Source organism: Glycine max, chromosome 7, assembly GCF_000004515.6.
Source record: "Glycine max cultivar Williams 82 chromosome 7, Glycine_max_v4.0, whole genome shotgun sequence".
NCBI lineage: Eukaryota > Viridiplantae > Streptophyta > Magnoliopsida > Fabales > Fabaceae > Glycine > Glycine max.
In genome coordinates, this window is record NC_038243.2 from 39,126,206 (window position 1) to 39,150,657 (window position 24,452).

Below are 24,452 nucleotides of genomic sequence, written 5' to 3' on the forward strand. Positions count from 1 at the left end.
ATAACCTAATATAACGTGGGATAGTTGGTGGTTCCATGCTATGTTATCCATTTATTTTGAAATTTTGATTTAGAAAAAAAATATAAAACAATTTATCATAACCACTTTTTTTTGGCTTTATCCCTTAATTTACTCTAATTAATATCATGGCATTAATTTTTTGTATTAATTTTTAATTTCAAATTAACTTTTCTTGTTTTTTTTTATATTTCACCGTATTTGTGATCATCTCTATTTTTATTTTTTTTTGTCTTTCTCTCTTCCTAATTTGAAAATTATATTTTTAAAACATTACGTTTTTTAACATAAAAATTGTAGTGTTTGAAGCAAAGTCTGAAAGTTTAGAAAGACTTGTAATAAATCGTAAGTTTTATATTATCTTACTTCAATTTTTCCATCCGTTACGATTGTTTTGTCCCCCTTAAACTAAACAATTAAAACAATATTTTATGTTATATGCTCTTTGGGATGGCCATTAAGCTCTTGATATGAAGGTGGATCTATGCATATGCTCTCAAATTAAAGAAGCATAATTTGATTGGTGAGTTTGCTTTCGTTCGTTCAGGTTATCGATTGTTTTATTTTTTTCTAATTAATTATTGTCTTTTACAATTTTTAAGTAGTTTATTTGTTTCTTTTGATGATTGTACTATTTTTGTTTGTAGCATTTTAAGTTTTATCTTTTATATTAATCCCATGTCACTTCCAGTTGCTATAGGTCATGACTTGCCCCCTTCTAATTATTGGCAAACAATTTGGGTCTACTAAAATTCGTCATTGTGTGAGCTACAAAATTTCTAATTTATTTGTCAGAGGATTTATTTAGAGAAACAAAACTTGATATGACTCTTAAATACTTATTAGATTTCACAACATTTATCATCCAGATTTTGTAAGTTATATTTTATATGTAATTTACATACTTCTATCAATGTTGATTTGTACCAAAAAAAAAATAAAAAAATCTATCAATGTGTTGCTGTAGTTTTATCAACCATGTTTAAATTCTCTTATTTGCCTCTAGCTATTTGCCCGTTACCTTCTGAACAGAGGCCATAAAAGGTAGTTCCGTAAGATTTTTATTCCATGTTTATTAACTACTATTATTCCTTTGTGAAAATGTATATTTTTAATGGAAAAAATAATCATATATTTCACGTTACTAATATAATGTTTTGAATCAGATACAAATGACAAGTCTTCATATTCCTCTATTCAAGTCAAAAAATCAGAAGTGGTGTAGTTTGGAACTTTAAAATTAAAAAAATGGAAAATTTTAAATAATAGTAATTTGAAAATAAAAAATTTAAAAACTTTGTTAGTTTTTAAATAGTAGTAGTTCATTAAAATATCCAATAAGAAACTAATAGGATATTGTTAAAAAAAGAGTAATAGGATAGTTTAGAATTTTAAAATAACAAATTGACAGTTTTTAAATAATAATAATAATAATAATAGTTTATATTCAGAATTAAAAAAATTGTCAGTTGTTTAATAATAGTAGTCTGGAATTTTAAAATTAAAATAAATTGAAGTTTTTAAATAATTGTAGTGTACTTTATTAAATATTTGAAGTGGAAAAAAATAACTATTTTAGAAGATCGATCGATATTTCATACCAATAATATATAACAAAAGAAATCCTTAAATAAAAAATAGTGTTGTGCATAAATTTCTAAGAAAGAAATCAATAAAATAAATAATTGTGATTTAGATAAATTAATAAAAAAGACTACTATAATTGTTTGTTTTAAAAAGTCAAGAAGAGAGTATTTAAAGTATTTTGGAACTTTAAAATTAAAATAATGAAAATTTTGAAGGTTAAATGTTCTATTTATACTATTAACAATTATATCAGTACGGACAGGTCTATCTACAATTATATAGTAGTAATTAATAGGAACTAAAATAGAGACCACGGGTGTTTTTTTTTACTTAAAAAAAAACTAAATAGTACAATTAATGTTAACAAATTTATCATTAAATAAAAAACATAAACAAATAATTAGAAAAAATCAAACAAACAAAATTAATTAATATGCATGTTAATTCATAATGAATTTTTTTTTGTAATATAACAAATTTAACCCAATAAAATATGATAACACTGATAAAAATACGAGCACACAAACAATTTGTGCAATAAAGATGCAAACACACAATTAATTAACAAATAAAGAAAACTGAACAATAAATGAAAAAAAGAATACGAACTAAGTAAATAACAAAATTGATATACACGTCAAAACATAATAAAATAAATATTATAAAAATATAAATTTAATGCATTAAAACAAGATAAAAAAAATGTGGACACACAGTTGTCTGCTCATCACAATAATAGACATAACATATATTGACTTTTAAAAAAAAGTCTCTTCGTTCTCTTTTCATAACAGCTTTTCCTTTATTTGCCATATCTTTTTTTTCTTTCTCTTCTGGTTCTCTTTCTTCTTACCAAGGTATTCTTAGAGAGTGTAAAATGATTATTTATTTAGAAAAATGAAGCATCGGTACTCAATTCAAACAAAGAGAATATACATATGGTATTCCAAAGTGCTCAACTACTACCACTCAACCACTTAGAACTTTAGCTTCTTCCCTGATGACATAAAGCATACGATGCTATGATTAACAAATAATCAGTATATGACAATCCTTTATTTAAATATTAATAAATAGTATATCTCTTTCTTTCTCTCCAAGCTTTTCTAAAGCACATAATGGCATACAACTTTTTAATTGAATATATATATATATATATATATATATATATATATATATATATATATATATATATATATATATATATATATATATATATATATATGTGTGTGTGTGTGTGTGTGAGAGAGAGAGAGAGAGAGAGAGAGAGAGAGAGAGAGAGATCATCACCTTATACCACCAATCACCTTCTCTTTTTACCGCCACAAAGCAATAAGGGACGGGAGCAGTGCTGTTTCGGTTGACATTAGAACATTTGAGTATGAGTGCAGAGTGATGTATGTTCATATTTTTTTAAACATCTAATAAATATTTATTATTTTTTTATTTTTCTTTTTATTATAAATCATATTACTTATAAACTTAAAGGTTAACACATTGGTACAAGGTTTTGTTGTTTTCACGTGAGTGAGAAAAATCTATTTAGTGAGTGAATTTGTGTTTGATTTTTAGAGTGTAAAATTTTCTTGGATCAGTGACAATCACGCATTGTAAACGAGATTAATCTATAATCCATTGGGTTGGAGAACACTTGTGAGTGACATTTTCTCTAAGGCTTTCTTTCTAAGATTTTTTTTATAATTAGTTAGAATTGATTGAAAATCATAATTTTTGGTAGTTTTTTTTTTCTTATTGAATAATTTTCTCTTCTGATTTATATTAAATGAGAACCAAAATCCACCAAAATTCATAATTTCAAAAAAATTTAACCAATTATGAAGAGAATATTTAAGAAAGAATATTAGAGAAAGTGTCACTAGTATCCTCTACTACAATGCTCATACTTTTATCACTAGGTGTCTATTGGCATCTTATATTAGATGTCGGTATATAATTTTTCTTTGATTTGGTAAGAGCTTCCCCGTGACATTATGAGAAAAATATCTATAGATACTTCATATGCTAGTTGACACACCTCGAGAGATTAGGTCGGTCCAGACAATTTAGGGACTAAAGACAAAATAATAATAAGGATTCTTTATATACATAAATATTTTTTAAAAAATAAATATATTATGCAAAAAATAGATGTTCAATTTTATTAAAATGATCATGCATACTAATCTTACTATCTTTTTAACATTCTCTATAATTGTCTAAAATTTGTTGAAATTTTTTAATTTTAGTGAGTCCCACTTCTAAATTAGTGATTTTTAATAAATTTCAATCAATTATAAAAAAGGAAAAATTACATTTTTGGTTCTCCCAGTTTATCTCTAGTTTTTGATTTGGTCCCCAGTAATTTAATTCATGAATTTGGTCCTTCTATTTTATAAAATCGTGCAATGTTGGTTTCCCAGACCACAGTTGGACGTTGACCATTAATAAGTAATGTTGAATGCTACATGACACGTTCTTATTGGATGATGATTGCCACGTGTCATGTTCTGATCAATAAAAAAATAATGCATTTCATCTTTCATAAAGTTGACATCCAATCAGAACATGACACGTGGGAGTCATCATTCAATGAGAACGTAACACGTGATAGTTAATATCACTTGTTAACAATCAATGTCCATTTGTGGCATGGGGAATCAACATTGCATGATTTTACAATAACCAAATTCAAATTCGTAAATTAAATTACCAGGAGACCAAATCCGAAACTAGAGATAAGCTGGGGAAATCAAATTTATAATTTTGCCTATAAAAAAAGTGTTAGAAAGAGAATATAAGATAAAGTATCCCTAATATTTCTCTTAAAATGATATGGTTTATGATATTAGTGAATAACATATGATTTTAATAAATTTCAAAAAGATGTATAATATTTTTAATTCAATTTACTCATATGTTATTATCCATCATTTAATTTACACCTTCCATTATTTTTTCACACACTAATATTTATATAAAAGGACACCCCTTAAAAAATAGTAAAAATACACATATGCATATATAATATTATTTTTAAAATAGTTTCATACAATTTATTTTTCATAACTTCTCTCTCTCTCTTTTTTATATTCCTTTCTTATCCATTTATTAGATTTGACATACACTCTCTCTCTTTCTCCTCTTCATGTTTCTCTTACCATTAAAGATACACCTCCCAAAAAAATATACCTCCTAAAAAATATGCAATCATCGTTTTCAATAAATTTGAAGGACAGTATTTTTTTTCCTGAATGTTTTTTTAATAAAAATAAAGAAATACTATTTCATTGTTTAAAGTGGATAATATATTATTCTTATTATTCTCAAGTCAAAAATTAAATTTTACTTTAATAACAATTGATAGCCAATTAGAACTTTAAACATATCTAAATAGAATAAAGATTTTATATCATTTGAATTGCTATCAAGAATTTTTAAAATTAAATATCTTTTCTCTAACAGCAATTTTATAGTATTTCATCTTTTGTTTAATTTATATGAATTTGATTTTTATGGTATTTAGTCAATTATTATGATTATTTTAATTGTTAGTTAAATTTTATATATTTATTTTAAAATTACAATTTAATTTTTATATTTGACCCTCCAACAAAATACTTAGCTATGTTCATATATTATCTATTATCAACAAAATATTAGTATCATTTCAGATTAAAACTTACGTATAATTTATTATTTATTAATATACTAAATTTTAATTTATTTATCATTTAAGTTTTAGTTTGTATTTCTTATCTTGTTAAAAAAGCAAACATGTCTATTATTAAACATCCATCACATGTTGATATGTCATAATTGACTAAAAGTTTATTTAACATTTGTTTATGAATATAAACATTAGAAGAAGAAAAAAACTAACAATTAAAAGAATGGTTCTTTTTAATCACATATCATATTATTTTGAATGAAACGAAATATAAAATGAAACAATATACTTTTAGTCTATTTATGAAAATGATATAGATTTTTTTTACTATATACCTACATAGTTTTTTTTTTAAGTTTTTGACCCCTCCTAGTATGTCTTGGGCCATCACCCCTTCTATCAAGGCCTAGGGCCAGCCCTAAAGAGAGAAGAAAAAAAATATAAAAATATAAAAATGATATATGATGTGATAATAAGAAGAAAAAAAATAAAAGAAGTGTTTATAGAATGCTCAAATATCATTAGATATTTTAAGGTTGAACAAATATTTGCAAATGAGTATTTTTTTTGGTTTTAATTATAAGAAAAATACAGACTCAATGCATTAATTTGTATTTATATACTCTTAATTAATTTATTGTGAAATATATTAAAAGACACTCATTCATTCCTCACACAAGTATCTATATATTTATTAGCATATTAATAATTTAAGCCACACTTGTAGGTGAAAAAAAATACTTAGAATTACGAATAATGTCATTAATTAACTATTACTTTTTTAAAATTTATTTTATGAATAATTTTGAAATAAAATTTAAATGTATGATATTATTAATTAAAATTAACTAATTTAATTATTTTTGTTATTGTTGATGAATTAATTATTTATTCCACTTTTATATGATTAAAGGGATAAAAACTGATTGAGTGTCAATAAAAGAAGAATTAGAAGAAAAAAAAGGGTTCAAAATATTACTTGATCTTTGACAACTCGACGTGTGTTTTGTATAATATCTCTTAACCGTTAGAGATCGACAATCTATAAATACGATCATTATAATTCATTTTTCTTTTTGTTAAAATACATTACACAGGTATTCTCTCCAAGTGAAAGATTATAATAATTTTATAGAATTAGCCTTAATATTAATAACTAAAATAACATGAGTTAATGATATTAGTGGAAAAAAATAATATTGTATTGAAAAGTTTACTTTCCCCATCCCATAATAATGGTGGTATAAGAAAAAAAAATTAAAATAATTATTAATTTAATTTTTTAATATAACATTAATTACTCTTTTTTATTTTTATTCTTTATAATATTAATAATACAAAAGTAAAAAGTAAAAATAAATTAATGATTATAAAATTAATTTTATAAAATTATTATTTTCTCTTATTTATTTATTTATTAATTTTTTTGTTTTTATGACAATTATAATAGCATATAGGAGTACAAATTGAAGAGGAAATAACATTAATCGAATTACACACAACATCATCTCCTGAGATTTTTATTATTACAGTAATCAATTTGCACGTGCTGTACTTCACCAGAAATCCTTCCGAACAAATTTTCACAACTTTCTTCTAATTTAGCAGAGAAATTAAAAGAAAAAAAATGTGAAAAGATGAGTAAATTTTTTTATCATAAACACAACTTCACTCGTTATATTCTGTGAATGCATGTAAATCAAAGTATATATACCTCAGTCCAGACTTCACAATCCTTAGTTACAAAACTACTCTATTTCTGGAAAGAGCAGAATATGACAGCAAATGCCTCTTAGACTTAGTTCTCTCTTGCGGTTTGGTCCAATGATGTTGAATCTGACACGGTACGAAGTTAAACAACGCAGGGTGCGAACAAGACTTAGGAATCAAAAAGAATGCCATGCACTCCCTCACCGATCTCTGATCCGGAAGCCCGAAAATGCAGTTCTTCCTCACATCAAGAACACCCCTTTGAATCAGCATCTTACACAATGGTCCCACTTTAGTAAAATAATTATAAGACAACGAAAAGTTCGCCAAATTCCCCAACGCACACACCACTTCCGGAACCTGTCCGTACAAGAAGTTCCTAGCTAGGTTAAGCTGCTCCACTTTCTTCAAGCACCCAAATGACCATGGAATTGGACCAGTTAAGAGGTTCCCACCAACATCAAACAATGTGAGATTTTTCAAGAAACCAATTTCATAAGGAAGACAACCTATTAAAAAAAATATAAGGAGTTATAAAATTGACTTGGAAAAGGGAGAAGGGAGACGTGGTTGGTTTAAATCGCACATATCTTCACTAACAAAAAACTAACAATTATGGATCCAAAAATAAATAAAAAACACACCTGTTAAAAGGTTGTTCAATAGTAACACTTCGATCAACGTGGACGAGGCTTTGCCAATGCTACGTGGAATGGGGCCGGTGAATTTGTTGTTGGCTAATGTTAGATAAACAACTGGGGCGTTGCCTAGGTTGTTGGGAAGTGTCAGCATGAAATTGTTGTCGTTGAGGAAAAGAACGTCTAAGGTTTGCATGAAAATTTGTGGGGGCAATGTGCCGCTGAAGGAGTTGAACCTAATGTCCAAGAAGGATAAGGTTGGGATGTTGAGGACCGATGTGGGGAACGCCCCAGAGAACAAGTTGTTGCTCAAATCGAGCTCGTAGAGGAACTTGAGTCCTGCAATTTTTGGCGAAACGATGCCGGAAAATTTGTTGGAGTTTGCATGGAAGAGAGCCAGGTCAGGGAGTTGGTCGATGAAGCCATCTAGGGTTGGAGCGGTGAGCTGAAAGCCGTTGAAGTCGATCGAGGCGATGGTTGTGGCAGTGAGGTTGTCCGGTGGGTTGTCGCAATAGAAGCCTGTGTAGTTGCATATGTTTGGACCAACCCATGTTGATGTTACTCCACGAGGGTCTGAGGTTATTGTGTTCTTGAAGGTTTGGATGATTGGGAAGACCTGTGCGAGCCTCTGGTCTATGAAGTTTAAAATGTTGGGGACCAGTGAGGTTGGATCGGGTGGTGGTGATGGAGTTTCAAGGATTTGGGAATCTACTAAGAGAAGGTGAAGAAAGAATAGGGTGAGGAGTGTTGAAAGTGATGCTAATTGCTTAAATAAAACCATGCTTTCGGTTTCTGAGAGAAGGGTACATGGTTGAATTGTTTGTATTGGTTAATGATTTATAGTGGTATTGTGGATGATGGTTTTTTCTTGGGTCATATGATGAAATGAGGTTGTTTTGGTAAGATTATTCAAAAGTACTTTTAGACAAAGTCCATTCAAACTTTAAGTTCACCTATAAAATATTATTTATTATTAAATTTTATAAAATAAAAAAAATTACATATTGAGAAAAAAGTAAATATATTTGTTAAAAAAGGCAAACATATAGTTTTTCATTTAAAAGTAAAAAAAAATTTCTTAAAATTTACTTTAAGTCTCTCTTAAAATAATTACGGTTGGATTAGTTTTACTTCTAAGGATGTTTGTGATGTAATTTTAATTTAAAATTAGTTCGAATCAAATTAGAAAATTAAGTGTAGTGTAGTTTAATTTAAATTATTTATAAAATTTGAATCAAATCAAATCAATTTTTGACTGTTTAATTTAAAATTGTTTTTAATGTTTTAATGTTTGAAAATTTTGCTAGTAACTATTAAAAAAATATTTATTATTAATTGAACAAAAATTTGAATAATTATTAGTTCAACAATCAATTATATAGACAATAAAATTTCAACAATTAAAATTTCAGTAAATCAATAATTGTTTTCAAATTGAACAATGCTTGAATACTTAAATAATAGTCATTCAGCTTAACGGGATTGATTCATTTTGGTTTGAAAAAAAAAAGATCAAACAAATGACCATCAGCTTGCTTCGATTTTTATTTTTTTTTGGGTTGCCTTTCAATTTTACGCTGGATTTGTTTTGGTTCCGAGCACCCCTACCTATTTCTATGAGAAGAAAACAAAAAGAAAAAGATGAAATAAGTTTTTACTTAAGCTCAAATTAATTTATAAGAAATATTTCATTTTTTAGAAAATTATAGGAAAGAGTTTTTATAAATTAATCTATGAAGATGCTCGTTTTTTCTCATTTTCTTTTTCCATAAAAAAATGTATCCGATAAGTTTATTCAAATATTTCCACGATTTAATTTACTTGTTTTTCTTCTTTCCATGATAGTGGTGGTGGATGTTTAAGTAGGTTTGTGCACATTACGCACTTGGAAAGAGGTCAAGCCCACCAAGAACTTGTGCTTGGGAGTTTGGTAAGGTGGCATTATGCGCGCACCACCGACTTGAAAATGGAGCACATATTGTGGCTTCCCAACTTTGCAAAGTAAACCACAAAATTAAATGGAACATGCGAACACTTTAGAGTTTTTATACATTGTAAACCACTTATAAGAGCCACTTCTAACTTAAATGGATGTTCATCAGTTCAGTGCTCTCCCTATATAATTTATACTAGTAAGAGCCAAATGCAAAACGTGATTTGTGATTGAACCTTTCTGCTATCTTTCCTCACAAATCAGTGACCCTTTGATTCATGGTGGACATCCAGTTTACCGTGGCCATTCATTGAACTACTATAAGTCTTTTCATGGGTGTTAATATCGAGTCAAATTAAGTCAATGAACCTATTAATTCAAATGAAACTAATTAAAATGGTCTAAATTAATTAATTTAAATAATGAATTCGTTATTTTTTAAATTAAAACTAAATCAATTATAATCCCTGGATCTGAGTACGTAAGGGAGGCCGAATTTTTTTTTTTTTTACAAAATTATTTAAATATTTAACTTCTAATAAATAATTATTTACTAAATAATAAGTTTAACAAAAATATTATTACTAATTAACGTGTAAAACTAGAGATATAATTTACTAATAGAAGAAAATTGAACAATTATTAGTTTAAAAACTTACTTTTCTTCAATAATATTTTTTAAAATTTTATATTTTTGTATTATACATAAAGAGTCCTAAGGGAGATAAGGCCCCTATTTGACTTCCCTTGAATCTTATGATCATTGATTTAATTTTTAATTAAAAATTTTCCGTACTTCTCAATCTCAATTAATTCAATTATCTGATGAATTTTATTTTATACTTTTAAAGTTATACATTTATAACTTTTAAATTTTATTATTTAGAATTCCCTTTTTTTATTATTTTTTTCATTCATTTTGTCCTTGGTATATAGTGTTTTTGGTCTTTTGGCCCTTTTTAATATTTAGAAATAGCTAAATAACACACTATTAAAAAAAATAATTTTTTACAATATACTTTCTATGACGATTTTCGTCTTAATATATAAAGCGGTGACAATTTTATAAATAAAAATTTTCAACTAAAGTAAATTTACAAAAAATCATCTTATATAAAGCGGTGACAATTTTATAAATAAAAATTTTCAACTAAAATAAGTTTACAAAAAATCCTATTAAAAAGTAGACAGTTTTGCAAAAGTCATCATTTCATGACAGTTTTTACAAAACATTCTTAGAAGTGTAAGTGTAAATGTCTTGGCTTTTCACTTTCCTTCTCACTCTCGTACTGTCATTCCATTCGTTGCTATGTATTAAAACCCTAACCAAAACCTCTTAGCATTTTGCGTGGACTCTATCTTTCTGTTGCTGAACTCCTAGGCAAACTCTATCTTGTCAGTCTCCCTCCCTGCCTTCTCTGCATTCATTCATTCTTTCTTTGTATCAAATTCAGAACAACATGTATTCGTCTTCGGGCTTGATTTTTTGAGGGTTCCAAGGGCACAAGGCCCAACCCATGGACGACGAAAGCCTGAACGGGTCTTCTCGCGTTCCATCGCCAACGACGATGTCGTTTAAGGCAACAAACGACGCGTGGGATGTTTTGTATGCAGTTGTAGGGCAAGTTGCAAGGTTGAAGATGAAAGATTTAGTCTCTTCAAAGTTTGATTTCGAGAACAGTGGAGTGTTGGATGATCTTCCTCCACCTATTGCGGAGGAGAATGCATTTTTTCCAAACTAGGGTGTTTCCCAGGTGAGTTACTTAAAAAGGTTAAAATCACATTCAACGTGTTTAACAAAATGCGTGAGAACTTGCATGTTAAAATGGGGTGTTGTTTTTGGTTTGTATATGTTATCTTTTTTCTATTTTCCTCACTCAAGATTCAGGTCCATTATCCTTACTCAAGATCTATTTTTTTTGTTCTTTATTTTTCTTCATTTTTATGTATTTTTTTACTAACACCATGCTTTGATTTAATAGACAAGGCCTAGTTTCAACGCTAAAGGGCTTTTTGAATAGAACAAGTTATATAAAAAGCCTAAAGCAAAAACACATACCCCAATCATTCAATTGTGGCATGCGAATGGTAGATGCCCTAAGGACACAATACTCGTTAGGAGAACCAAGGAAGAGGATGTTCTGAGAGCAAGTTCAGTCAAAAGGTATGGTAGGAAGAAGCACATAACAATCCCTCAAAGTGGTCATCAGGTAAAAACTGTATTGAAGGGTACAATATTCAGCAGCCTAATGAGTTCAGCTTGTCTCAGCTTTGGATATTAGGAGGCTCATTTGGTTAACAACATTGTAGCTTGCTGGCATATACAAAGAAATAAGAATCAGTATTCATTTATACCAAGTGTGCAATCTAAGTACTTGCCCTTGACTCTGAATTATAATTGTAAATTGTAATGACTGTTGTGCATGATAACATGTTAGCCCATATTTATATAGTGATAACAACACACGACTATTCACCTACTAGAAGATAAGCTTTGATGTTATTTTTTTATGCATCGCTTTGATTTTTTGTTTTAATGTTTGTGCTAGTCCAATTTTTTTTTTATTATTTTCTTTTATTAAACTCATTTCATGATATTTTGCAAAGTGATGCATATCAAGCTATTGGCTACTAAAATTTTCTTACCTCATGATTTATTCAAGTCAATAGTGAAATAGCAATGGGTGCAACCATTTCCCCAATTTCTGCATACCGAAACTCCCAGTTCAATATTAGTGTACTTATCTGGAAGGTATAATCCCAAGAATCTTCCTAGTGATTAATCTGCAAATGGAAACCAGCCTTTAAGCATCTGGGGTCTCATCTCATTATTCTTCCGACTAGGTGTTTGGCATGCGGACCACTATAATGTCTCAAGTGTTTGGATTCTTCAAAACCCCTATCATCTTACAAGCATTTGTATGAAACAAGACATGTGGAGATCCAAGCCTATGTTTGCTAATTCATAGCTAATATGGGAATCTTGAGTTTTTACCGTGTTCACTTATTAATTGGCCAGTAAAAGCTTTTTTTTTTTTTATCTAGTATCAATAGCATTCTTTGTGGTAGTGACACCCTACGTAGAATCATCCTTATAGCACAGATCCCTGGTATCTCCTCCCAGTTTCTTTTGATCAGGATATGGACCCTAATTTTAATTGATGATGGGGACACTGTTAACAATTCAGCATGCAAGAACTTTAAAAAGTCATGAATTGATTATACTCATGTCTATAAATGCACAGAACACATGTTATGTTTTCAACCTTCATTCCCCTTTTAATTTACACACAATGGTTTTTTTCTGTTGATAAGCTAAACAATATACATAACCTATATACTTTCATTTGTACAACATGCTTAAGCAGAAAAAATTAAATAATACAAGCATTTTAAAATAACAGCAAAATTCTGAAGGATCACAAACATATGTTGTCACACTAAGAAAATTAATTAATCACATTTAATTGCATCAATTTTAATTATAAATATTTTTTTCTCAACTTACAATTTATTGAAACTTGGTATCAAGGATAAAAAAGATCTTATTTTGGAAGGTATGGCAATGAGAATAATCTTCTACAGTTTACCTCAAGGAGCATTTTGAAAAGTTAGTTTTTTGAAGTTATATTGTTTTTTACTTGCAGTTTTGGCCTATAGTTGGTTGGGTGAATTACCAGTATATGCCTATGCAGCTCCATGTTGTATTTCACAGCTTTGTTGCTACTTGCTGGTGAGCTACATCTTTCAACTTGCTATTTATTACTCTTCCATGATTAGTTCATGTCATCTCTCATTGGCTCTAAAATTAATGAATAAGCATCATCAGTTGATAATACTATGATAGGTATGCATTTCTAAGTTACAAAAGGTTCTTATTGAGTGATGTGAAATCATATTTACTCTAAGAAGCAGTTTCAATTTTTGACTTTATGGGGAAGGTCATACGAGAGGATAGCTTTTAGATGGATAAAATACTACTGATATTTGTTGAATTTTTGCAAGAGCTACCATATAAGGCTTATGCCTAGTACTTGCTACCAAGTATGATATATTGTTGTAATTTGATATTCTGTTAAATAGATTAAAGGTAGTATATTTTTTATATAATAAAAGGAATGGAAATAAACATAGCCCATTTGAATTGAATTCCATAAATGTTGATGGTGCTTATTTTATATTGAAATCCTGATTTTTAGATCATAACAAAAGTTATTTATCTGCTTATAATTTATAAGTTTCTAGGAAACATATTCTTGGTGCCTGCTATTTGATGTCCTTGCCTTCTTTTTTAAAACAAAACAAATTCCTAGAAATTGGGTTTAATTATGCCAGTATGTTTCTAAGTCACTAGGACTTTCATTTTACGTACATGAGGTTGAAGTGCCATAATATGTTTTAAGTAAAGGCATTGTGTGAGTGACACATGCTGATTGCTTTGGTAAGTTTGGTTTTCTGCACATTTCTCACTTAACTAAAAACATTTCTTTGCCCATTATGCAATGTGGAAATGTAAATTGACTGATGATATTCTTTACCAGATCTCACGCATCCCCTGGAATGGCCTTTTGGAATTTGAAGGTATCCTTTTCCTTGTAGACAATTGCAATGTAGACAATTCTCTGAAGTTGCACCAACACAATTCTTATAGAGGTACTTGTTAGAAGAAATGATAATTGGAAAAAGTTTAGTGCCTCAAAGATCTGTGCTGACAAATTAGCATCTATTAGGAAGTTGATAAAATCAAAGACGCTTAAAAATTGACTTTTATGCTCTTGATGCACTTACATCATGCTTTTTGTGATTCCTTATGAACTAGTCTGCTCACTATTTCTTGGCATGCAGTTTGTTCATAGGAAGTGTATCCAAAGATGGTGCAGTAAGAAAGGAAATACAATATCTGATATCAGTAATCATGTTGGGGCTTTTTTCAATTTATCCATGATTTTTTTTCTTCATGAACTGCCTAAATATAAAACTTGAAATAATAAGTTATATTTCACTCTTTTAAGGCATTTTCACCGAATTATTCTCTTCCACGAGTCAGAAGAAATGCAATAATGGCGATTGATATAAGCTAGTAATTTTAAACCTGTGTTGGACTAACTGATTTTTATATGGCTTCTAATTACTTTCCATCTTCTAAAAGGTTTTTCTTAATGTCGTGTGAGTTGTGAGCTGGAATTTTCTATGTAAGCCTTTGGCTACTTATTCTTCATTCTTGTGTCTCAGATATGATGCCTAGGAAAATGATCCTTCACATCATGACAAATCAAGATGCCCAAATATTTACTACGTTGCAGAGTAATCGATCCCATTACACACATTTGAGGGTACAATAGTTAGTTCAATATCCCCCCCTAATTTGATACGATTTGTCACTTTTCTATGTTATATTCTGACATTAAGAATGCCTCGTGTGTTTAGTTCATTAGCACTTTATCCTTGGGGTTGTTAATACTTTATCATTTAGCTCTAAAAAAAGTAGAACTCAACAATAAAACTACTTCAAAAATATTAGTTTTTATCATAATTGATCAAACTAATTATATATCAAGGTCTTTATTATATATCTTTTCTGATTGCATGATTGATGAGACTTTGGCAAATGTACCACGTAGTCACAAACTAATAAATTAAAAAGTAAGCGCCTAGTGTCATTTTGCATGATCAAAGGTGATTCATAAGTTTTGAAACACAATCTTATTTTTGAAAGCCAAAACAAAACACCATTTTATTGAAAAAGAGAAGAATACCAATTTTAACATAAGGTATGTTAAAACCACTCCAATTAATTACAGATTACAAAAGAAATCCAAAAAATCCTAAAACTGTAGAAAATGATTCATTGGCTCTTTTTAGTCATCTTTTTATTTCCTAAAATTATAAGTAAAATAAAAATAATGGATAATAATCCTAATTAAAGTTTAGAAAATTAAAAAAAAAACATCTTCCACTCTAAAAATTGTAAAATTAATTTATTTGAGGGCAAAATTAATGAGTTAAATTTTATAACGACGGACTCAAAATCTCCTTAAATGATGGGGAAAATTGAAAATTAATTAATCCAAGGGATTATTAATAACTATATATCCTTGTCACATGGCTTTCTTTATAGGTAGTTTTCATAGGAAACTCTGGTGTCAAGGCGCTGATACTAAGCATACCACAAAAGCTAAACATCCTTAACCATGAAATGGCAAGTTCATAAAGCAAATTCTTATATTTTTTATATAATTAAAAATTACTTTACTTTTACTTTGGGATCACTGTTAAATTTACAATTAAGATCGTCGGAAGATCGATCAATGAAGCTATATCATTGTTGAGATCTCAAGTGGTTTAGTTTTAAAAGAATATATATAAAATATAGTTCTTTTGTTGTAAAAGAATGATACTGGCTTCTTTATTATTTTTCAGATTTGTCATATAAAAAAGAATTTAGAGTTGTATGAGAATGACCCATCAGTCAAACTTGTGATATTAAAGGTAAAAGATAAATTATCTTATTGCATTGATGAGGAATGACCATATGAAATTAAATTTGTAGTTTCTTATTTGGTTAAATATTTTATCTTTTGAGTTGATTAAATTTTTCTTAAATGAACTGTTTTTTTTATTGAATATTGAGGTAGCTATTTATGCCTATATGATTGTTTGATTAGTTTCCATTATCATATTGAAGTAGTAAATATCCTCTCCTTTTCAGTGTTAACAAGGTAATGGAAAAGCTTTTTATGCCGATGGTCATGTGGTATTAGTTGTTACGTCTTCAATTGCAGGTACAATTTGTCCAAACTAGCAAAAAATTATGAGCAAAAGTCCCTAACTTCCAGAAGGAAAGTCTTAGATTTTCTTTTCTTCTGTGAGAAATTTTGAGACTATGCAGTTACATAAACAAACTAAATCACTTTGTTTTGATATTTAAGTACTTATGTCAATCTCTTGAATAAAGCCAAGACACTGGACCTATGCTGCTAGCTTTTATAGGAAATCGCTTACTCTAAATCACAATAAAAAGCCTAGGGTGAGTAGGGTTAATTAAGTCTCAAATCTTGTATGTGCTAATTCTATAATAGTATCTAAATACTCCATGTATCTTTTTATAATTTACAAGATCTTTTTAATTAATTTATATAATTTTTTTATTTAATTAATAATATTAAATTTATTAATAATTTATAATATTTTAAAGAAAATTATCCTTAATTTTTCACTTAAAAATTATCCTTATTTTTTTTTTCAATTAATCGATTATTGGACTTCCTGTGAAGCCTTAGGTTTTACTACCCTCACATTCTCTCTCTTGGATTTTCTTTATACTTCATACTCATTGTTTGCTTATGTTCTTGTTAAGTTGAAATCCAAGGGCATATAAAAAATTGCCATGTATTCCTAAGAGTATTGTAATGTTAGCTATATTTTACATGATTTTAATAGTAAGTTTTGGATGTTGGTAATTTTCTAGTTGTGTTTTTTGTGGATTTTTTTGTTGATATATCCCTTAAACATAATTTTAATAACCCTGTCTTTCAATAATTTTGTGGAGTAAATACACTTAAAAAAATGACATCTAAAACAGAGTGGATTAGAACTTTTTTCATTAATTTTTTTTAAAAATACATTTTAAGACGATTTTTCAAGAAACCGTCTTAGAATCCTCAAATTTTTTAACTTTTTTTTTGTTTTTAAAGAAGACATTCTAAGACGGTTATCTGAAAACCCGTTTTAGAAAGTCTCCAAATATCATCTTAGATTTCTCATCAATTTTTATTTTTTTAAAAAAAATAATTCTAAGACGATTCTTTCAAAAACTGTTTTAGAAAATGTACTTTTTAAGACGGTTTTTCAAAGAACTATCTTAGAATTCTCAATTTTTTTATAAAAAAATTCATTTTAAGACGATTTTTAACTTAAAATCGTCTTAGAAAGGTGTCTTTGTAATACGATTCTAAGCTAAAAACCATCTTAGAGTGATGCATTTTTCTAAGACATTTTTTTAAACCGTCGTAGAAAGTCTTGACTTTCAATCGCGCTAGATTTAAAGACGATTCAAAATCATCCTTGAAGGAGCCTTACAACTATCGTCATATAACATTTTTCCAACAGTGACACCAGTCATAAATGTTGAACGTAATTAAATGTTTAATTATAATGTATAGAACACGGTGTTAGTATATATTTTAGAATATGTTTGGCAAAATTAATTGAAAAGTTAGTTGAAAGTTGAAAAATTAATTGATAGTTGAAAGTTGAAAAATCAATTTATTATATTTTTTTCATTTTTATCCTCAATATATTTTAAGCCATGTTTAGTAAATCTAGTTGAAAAATTGGCTATATTTGGCAAAACATTTCAATTAGTTTTTAGCTTTTTTTACTAGTTGAAAAACTTGTTTGACTGTTTAGTAAACAAATTATTTTTAGTAATTTCTAACATTTTTTGAAATACCAGCTTTGACTTTTTTATATTTTGTTTCATTTTTATACTCAATATATTTAACCAACTTCCTAGTTATTTTTTTTTAAAAATAAATCATGATTTTATTATCTTTCTATCATTTTATATTTTCAGCTATTTTAACAGCTAGTTTGATTGAATACTTATAATTTTGTATGCTAGTTTTTTCAGCTTCCCGCTACCAGCTAGCTTTTTAGTTAGTTTTGCCAAAAATAGCCTAAATTATAAGTGTTCGATAAAATTAGTTGTTGAAATAGCTGAAAAATATAAAATGACAGAAAAATAATAAAAGTATAATTTATTTAAAAATGATAACTAGGAAATTACATAAATATATTGAGGATAAAAATGGAAGAAAATATAAAAGTTAGAAGTTAACATTTTAAAAATGTTATTTCAAGTAATGTTTAAAAAAATGATAGAATTTACTAATTTTTTTTTGCTAAATAATAAAATAAAATTTTTAACTAATAAAAAAAATAAAAATTAACTTAAATACCTTATCAAACATAACCTTAATGCGGGATCAGAAGCTGATGCAAAGTCGACCCCAAAACATGATTTGCTTGTACTGAAACTGATCATGAAAATGGAAAGTTAAAATGGTTTTACGTTTAGATGGAAATGGTTTATGTTTATGAAAGTTAAATATTAGTATTATTTAAAGAGTAAATATTAATCATTCTTGAAGTTTGGTAAAATTGTATAAATTTTCTATGTCTTTGTTAACATTTAGTATAACCTCCCTTATAGAAAGGTTACTATAATGTCTATCAGGACAGGAGGTTAGTATATATTTTTCAAAAATTAAGAGAGAATTAGTATAATATATAAGAAAAGATCAATGTATAATTTTTAAAAGTTAAGGAGGGTTAATTTAAGAGTAGATAAAAGCAGGAAAAGTTTGTTTAATTTAAAAAAATCTCAAAAATAGTTAATATTATTTACTCTTATCTAAAAGTAATACAAAACTCTTATTGTATAAAGGCATACCTAGATTTATGAATGAGAGATGCTGTATGAGTATCTAGTGGAATTAAATTATCAATGAGTTCTTTAAGCACGTTAAAAATTTGTTCTAGAGTTGCTCTACCTACTAAAACACTTAGGAAATTCACATGTCAATCACTTACATTCCTCTCATTAGATTACCTGTTCCACTCATAACTAGTTTTAACTCGATTATTTTCTAATATTTATTGTACTTCACAAGTCATGTTAATTTGTTGATGAACCGTATCTCCCATCCTTAATTGTCGGAGTTATAAATATTACTAGGTTATTCCTTACCTTGGGATAGTAAAAATTGTATAAGGTGTCCCTAAAGCTATTCTTGTAATAGGATTAATTATTGTTTGAAATTATTTTAAAATAAGAAATTATTTAAACGTTTAATAATATGAAAATTAAAATTTTATATAAAAATATGTGAGGACAAAGATTTCTTAAAATACCTTAATGTATTTTTTCTATCTTAATTTAATTATTTAAACCAATCAAATTAATTTGATTTAATTGATTAAAAACATTTAAATAATTAAATATGATCATTAAATTTTATTTTACGTCAACTCCAAATTATAATATAGGTCATCATCACTGTTTTCCATCGATTCGAAGTCATCACTTATCATTTTCGTGGGACTTCAATTTCAAAGTGATTGATTTAGCTAGGTGGCCCACTGTTACAGACTGGAGAAAACCGTATCAAAGACTATTAAGGAGCCCATATGCAAGTAATTTGGGCTACATCACCTGTCTTTGCTAGCCCTTTTCTCTATATACATTAATTAATCATTACAAAAATTGACATATTTTTCATATGACGTTATTCTTTTCTGGAAAAAAAAATTGTCACGTCAAAATTACCTTGAACACATCATCCACATCCATTTCGGACCAATCAAATTTTCTTTTGGTCTTTTGTCAACATGAAAGAGAGGAAAAAAAGACGAGACGCGGGAAGGGGAAGAACAACTGGAATCCAAATATACCATGGTTCTTTTTCATCCATCAATTGTACGTGTTATCTTATGTTAGCAAAAACCAAAACCTTGATGACTTGACCCTTACAAAAATAAAAATAGTAATACTAATAAGAAAAGGACAAAAATAAATCATTCTCGAAGCAGTTGAGAGTTTTGATTTTTTTTAAGCTAACTATTAGCTACCATGACGTTTGTCTTTGGCACTAATTATTAATCACTTGCAAGCAAGAAATCAATGACTTTTATGGCATTATACTATGAAAGAGAATCTTCAATCTTATATATACATCAAGCAAATTAAAATTATTAAACAAACACCGCATTTACTTAAACACCCGAATTAATAAATTTAGTTTACGTAGTCATTTCTCATATTTTAGTTAAGCCTTTTATTCCGACGAAATATTGTAGTTAAACTTGGCTGCAAAGATGAACGACTCAAGGCCTAAGAAGTAAACGCCTGAAATCAATGTCCGAACAAAACCCTTATCTTCTTGAATATATTAATACATTGTACGCGTTCACTAGCCTTTATAAAAGGGAACATGACGAAGACATTTCACCAGAAGAAACTGATGTTGATAGAAAAGAAGAGGGGAAGGGCGAGCAAAGAACAAAGAACAAAGAAAATAAAAGTTGTAGTGTACCAAAAAAGAGAGCTATAGAGAAAGACAAGGCAGCTTTAACATTTAATAATTTGCTTTTAGCAAGACTCATATCATCCATCATGTGTTCGGTCAGAAACAAACAAAATTCGATTTGAAAGATGGCATATTAACACAACCCATCATCCAAATATAGTACCAATTTTATTCGACAACTTGGGAAATTACATTTGAGTGACACCAAACTTGTAATAGTCAAGATGCCCAACTCCACGACAGCGCTTATTCACGGGGCATACAAAATACAAAATAACAACAGCTAATCATGAAAGAAAAACATACAAACATAACCACAGTAATAATATGAAACCAGTGAACAGGATTTGAATCAACGCATCAGAGGAGAGGTTTCTATCTGACCAGAGGATTGTTGTGAGAAAAATAAAAAATGAAACCCAACACAAAGGCAAAGTCCCGCCTGCACAAGGGACTAATATGAGCTATCCTATGATATCTGATCACAATCTGAGACGATGTGGTTTGAGAGTCTTGTAAGTCACTGGCTCAGAAGGTGGACTAGTGGGCTTGCTCTGCCTCCCCCAGTACGATTTGCACGGAACGTAGTAAAATGAATTCGGGTTCGGACATGTTTTCTTTGTTTTGTAAAACTGGTAGCATTCTTTGGGAGACTTTTGGTTAGGAAGCCCCGGAATGCAGTTTCCTGACACATCCAAAACCTTGGACTTTATCAAACTCCAACACGAAGGTCCAATTTCGTTGAAATAATTGTTCGCCAAAGAGAGATTCCCATTGTTGCGGATAGAAGGAATTTGGCAAAGGTTGTCGGGAACACAGCCGTAGAGCTTGTTGTGCGCCAAATTGAGAAATTGAATTTTCTTCAGGCATCCGAAGGAGAGCGGGATGGGACCGGTCAAGAGATTTTCACTTATATCAAACACTACGGCCTTCTTGAGGTAACCGATTTCGAAGGGCAGACACCCTTCGAACTGGTTCTTCAAGAAGAGAACCTCGGTGAGGTTCGGCGCGTAGCCCACGCTCTTAGGGAGCGAGCCCGAGAGGCTGTTGTGGGCAAACGTGAGGTACCGGGCCGGCGTGGACCCGAAATTCTCCGGGAGGTACCCCGTGAACTTGTTGTTGTTCACAAAAATCACGTCCAGGTCCCTCTCGAAGAGTTTCGGGTCAATGGGCCCGGTGAGCTGGTTGAACCTGAGGTCCAGGAAGACTAACTGGTTGTTCTGAATTGCTTGCGTTGGGAACTTGCCACTGACTTTGTTGTTACTGAGATCAAGCTCGAAGAAGAAACGGAACCTGGTAATGTTGTTGGGGAAGCCACCGACGAAGGAGAAGTTGTTGGAGTTAACGTGGAAGAATGTTAACTCGGGTATGCTGTCGAGGAGACCCGTGAGGGGCAAATTGCCACCGTTTTTAGTGGCGAGTTTTGCTCCGTTTAGGTCAAGTCCAGCTACTGCTCGCTGCTGATCGTCTGGGAAATTGGCGCATCGTACCCCATTGAATTTACACGCGTCTGTGTCCTGGCTCCAGTTTTGCGTGTAACAATTGGGGTCGTCGATTGTGGTTTTGAATTTGAGAAGAACACGTTTTGCTTTCTCCAACCGGCTCAGTGGTTTTGGTGGAGGAGGTGGGCAATATGTAGGGGGAGAGGGAGAAGGAGCAGGTGAACCACCTCCACCAATGATGATTTCAAGTGTTTCTCTTTTCTCTGGTTCCCCTAATGCTTCACTTTCGGATTTTGCTATTGCCTCCTCTTGGGCTACTACCACTACCCCCAGTGAGAAAGAGCATAGTAGTAAGAAGGCCAAGAAAATGGACTTGGTTTTTCTTGCCATGGTGTTGAATGAGAAATGAGAAATGAGGAAGGAGTTTATTGTGTTCTTATCGAGTTGTTATTGTGGGATGGGCTATATAGATATATATATATATCTTATCGTGTGTGGAAGATTATTGGGGAGAAAAGTCAAGGGGGCTTGAATTCGATGGAGCTTGAAGATAATCTACACTCTACTCTCTCGTGAGAAGCTGTTGTTGTTGCGCTCTCTCTTTCAGAGAAGGACAATGATTTGTTTTGTTCCGGTGGGTCGCCAAGTTGACACGTTCTCCATCTTTTAAAAGCCAAATACTACCAAAAGAAAAAGAAAACCATTGGACCATCACTATAAATTTGACTCAACTTTTTGTTCAGGGATATTTTGCAATTTATGTTGTTTGTGGGTTTTAATATGTATTTAATATTAGTAAATATTGTAAAATTTGGTTTAATTTATTTTTAAAAATTGTTGAAGTAAATTTACTTTTTTTTTGCATTCAATTTTTTCAAAAGAAGTGTCTAAATTATCATTTAGATCATGTTATATTAGTGACCGTCCTAAAATAATGACACGTGATATTGCATATTTAAATGTATTTTACATTATTAACTAATATTAATAAATTTTCTTAAAATTTTAAAATATTTTTGAAGAAATAAAACCAAAATTATGTGCAATAACCAACCAATATATTAAATCTTTTTATACAATGAGTTCGGTCCATTACTATAATTAAGCCTGTGTCTTAATGACAATGAGCTAGCCAATATAATAAATTCGATTGACTTGTTATCCAAAGGTTGTCCTGACACCAGTTCTTCGTTTTCAAATAGTCCAAATATCAGATAATTTTTGCTGCAAGGTGGTGATTTTAAATGGAGTCATGCCCTAGGGGAAGATAATCAAGTGGCGGATAGACTTGCTAATTATTGTCTATGTTTAGTTAATCAAGTTATAATTTTTGATGTTATTTTGTAATTTATTTCTAAAGCTGTTTTAATCCATAGCTAACAAGTCTATCCGTCATTTATTTACCTTTTCGTAGGTTTTAATACTATGGACAGATGTAAGTTCTACTGCATTTTCTCGCAGGTTTTAATCCTATCGTGTGTGGGGCTTTTGGCCCCTTTGATTAAAAAATAATAATATTAGTATGTGTAAAAGACTAATTAATGCTATGGACTCTATATCAGTACTATAAAACATTTGCATCAATATGCAACATTTCGTGGAACCCATAATGCACTATAAGCCTTTGTCTTAATGACATTCAGCAAAATGTCCCTTAAGATATATATACGAAACGTAATAAATTTGCTAGGCTTGTTACATTAATATGAATGATTCATACACTTCTTTATTTTTTACAAAAAATGATTTATGCACTCTGTATCTTTGTGATTGACTAACTTTGACAATTTCATATTTGTTGCACGCTCTTTTTTGTCCTAATTAAAAGTGTTAATAAATCAGATTCACACACGAATAGTACTAACTTTTTAATAAGCGACCCAATATATATACATGGTTATCAAATTCTCGAGTTAACTGATTAATTTTTACGAGTCCACTTGTCCTCTACGGGTTGACTCTTGAGTAAACTCTTTTTTTAAGAGACTCTCAACAAACTCTATGAACTTTAATTCATAGATTCTCGAGTTTACCATCGAATCAACGAGTTAACAAGTTAAAAAAATTAGACTAAAATGTAAGTTATTTTTTATTGTTTTATGTCTGTATAACATTCAACATACTTTCATTTAGTTTATTATCAAATCCTTGTTTTCTAATAACATCAAATCCTATATGAAAATGATCTATCACTACTATAACCTCTGTAAGTTATTATCTAGTAATAATATATTATTACTAAACTTGATTATTTAAATATTCTGAGCTTTATGATTTACTATTTTATTTTATTATATTGTTAAAATGTTTAATTAGAATGTTATTTATAAATATTTTATTATTATTTTCATATGAAGTAGACTCTTA

General features: G+C 29.4%; 2 protein-coding genes and 1 long non-coding RNA gene across 3 annotated transcripts; 1 reads left to right on the forward strand and 2 right to left on the reverse strand.

Annotated features, from left to right (window-relative positions):
* Positions 1-6,716: 6,716 nt before the first annotated feature.
* LOC100813314 (uncharacterized protein At4g06744) lies at positions 6,717-8,436 on the reverse strand. The gene is made up of 2 exons (XM_003528475.4): positions 7,627-8,436; positions 6,717-7,491 (listed from the first exon to the last, which is right to left on the reverse strand). The coding sequence occupies exons 1-2, from the start codon at positions 8,399-8,401 to the stop codon at positions 7,013-7,015; spliced, it is 1,254 nt and encodes a 417-aa protein (XP_003528523.1). The 5' UTR covers positions 8,402-8,436; the 3' UTR covers positions 6,717-7,012.
* A 2,382-nt stretch (positions 8,437-10,818) lies between these two features.
* On the forward strand, positions 10,819-14,964 carry LOC106799485 (uncharacterized). The gene is made up of 3 exons (XR_001389258.2): positions 10,819-11,307; positions 11,536-13,286; positions 14,095-14,964. It is a non-coding gene; the product is annotated as an uncharacterized lncRNA (long non-coding RNA).
* A 5,825-nt stretch (positions 14,965-20,789) lies between these two features.
* LOC100781948 (uncharacterized protein At4g06744) lies at positions 20,790-22,938 on the reverse strand. The gene has a single exon (XM_003529359.5). It carries the CDS (start codon positions 22,473-22,475, stop codon positions 21,126-21,128), a length of 1,350 nt encoding a protein of 449 aa, XP_003529407.1. The 5' UTR covers positions 22,476-22,938; the 3' UTR covers positions 20,790-21,125.
* Positions 22,939-24,452: the final 1,514 nt, after the last annotated feature.

Coding starts and splice junctions, on each gene's coding strand:
- LOC100781948 (XM_003529359.5), bottom strand. CDS start 22,475: ATGGCAAGAAAAACCAAGTCCATTTTCTTGGCCTTCTTACTACTATGC.
- LOC100813314 (XM_003528475.4), bottom strand. CDS start 8,401: ATGGTTTTATTTAAGCAATTAGCATCACTTTCAACACTCCTCACCCTA. Junction 7,492..7,626: donor ATTGAACAACCTTTTAACAG/GTGTGTTTTTTA, acceptor TTTTTTTAATAG/GTTGTCTTCCTTATGAAATT.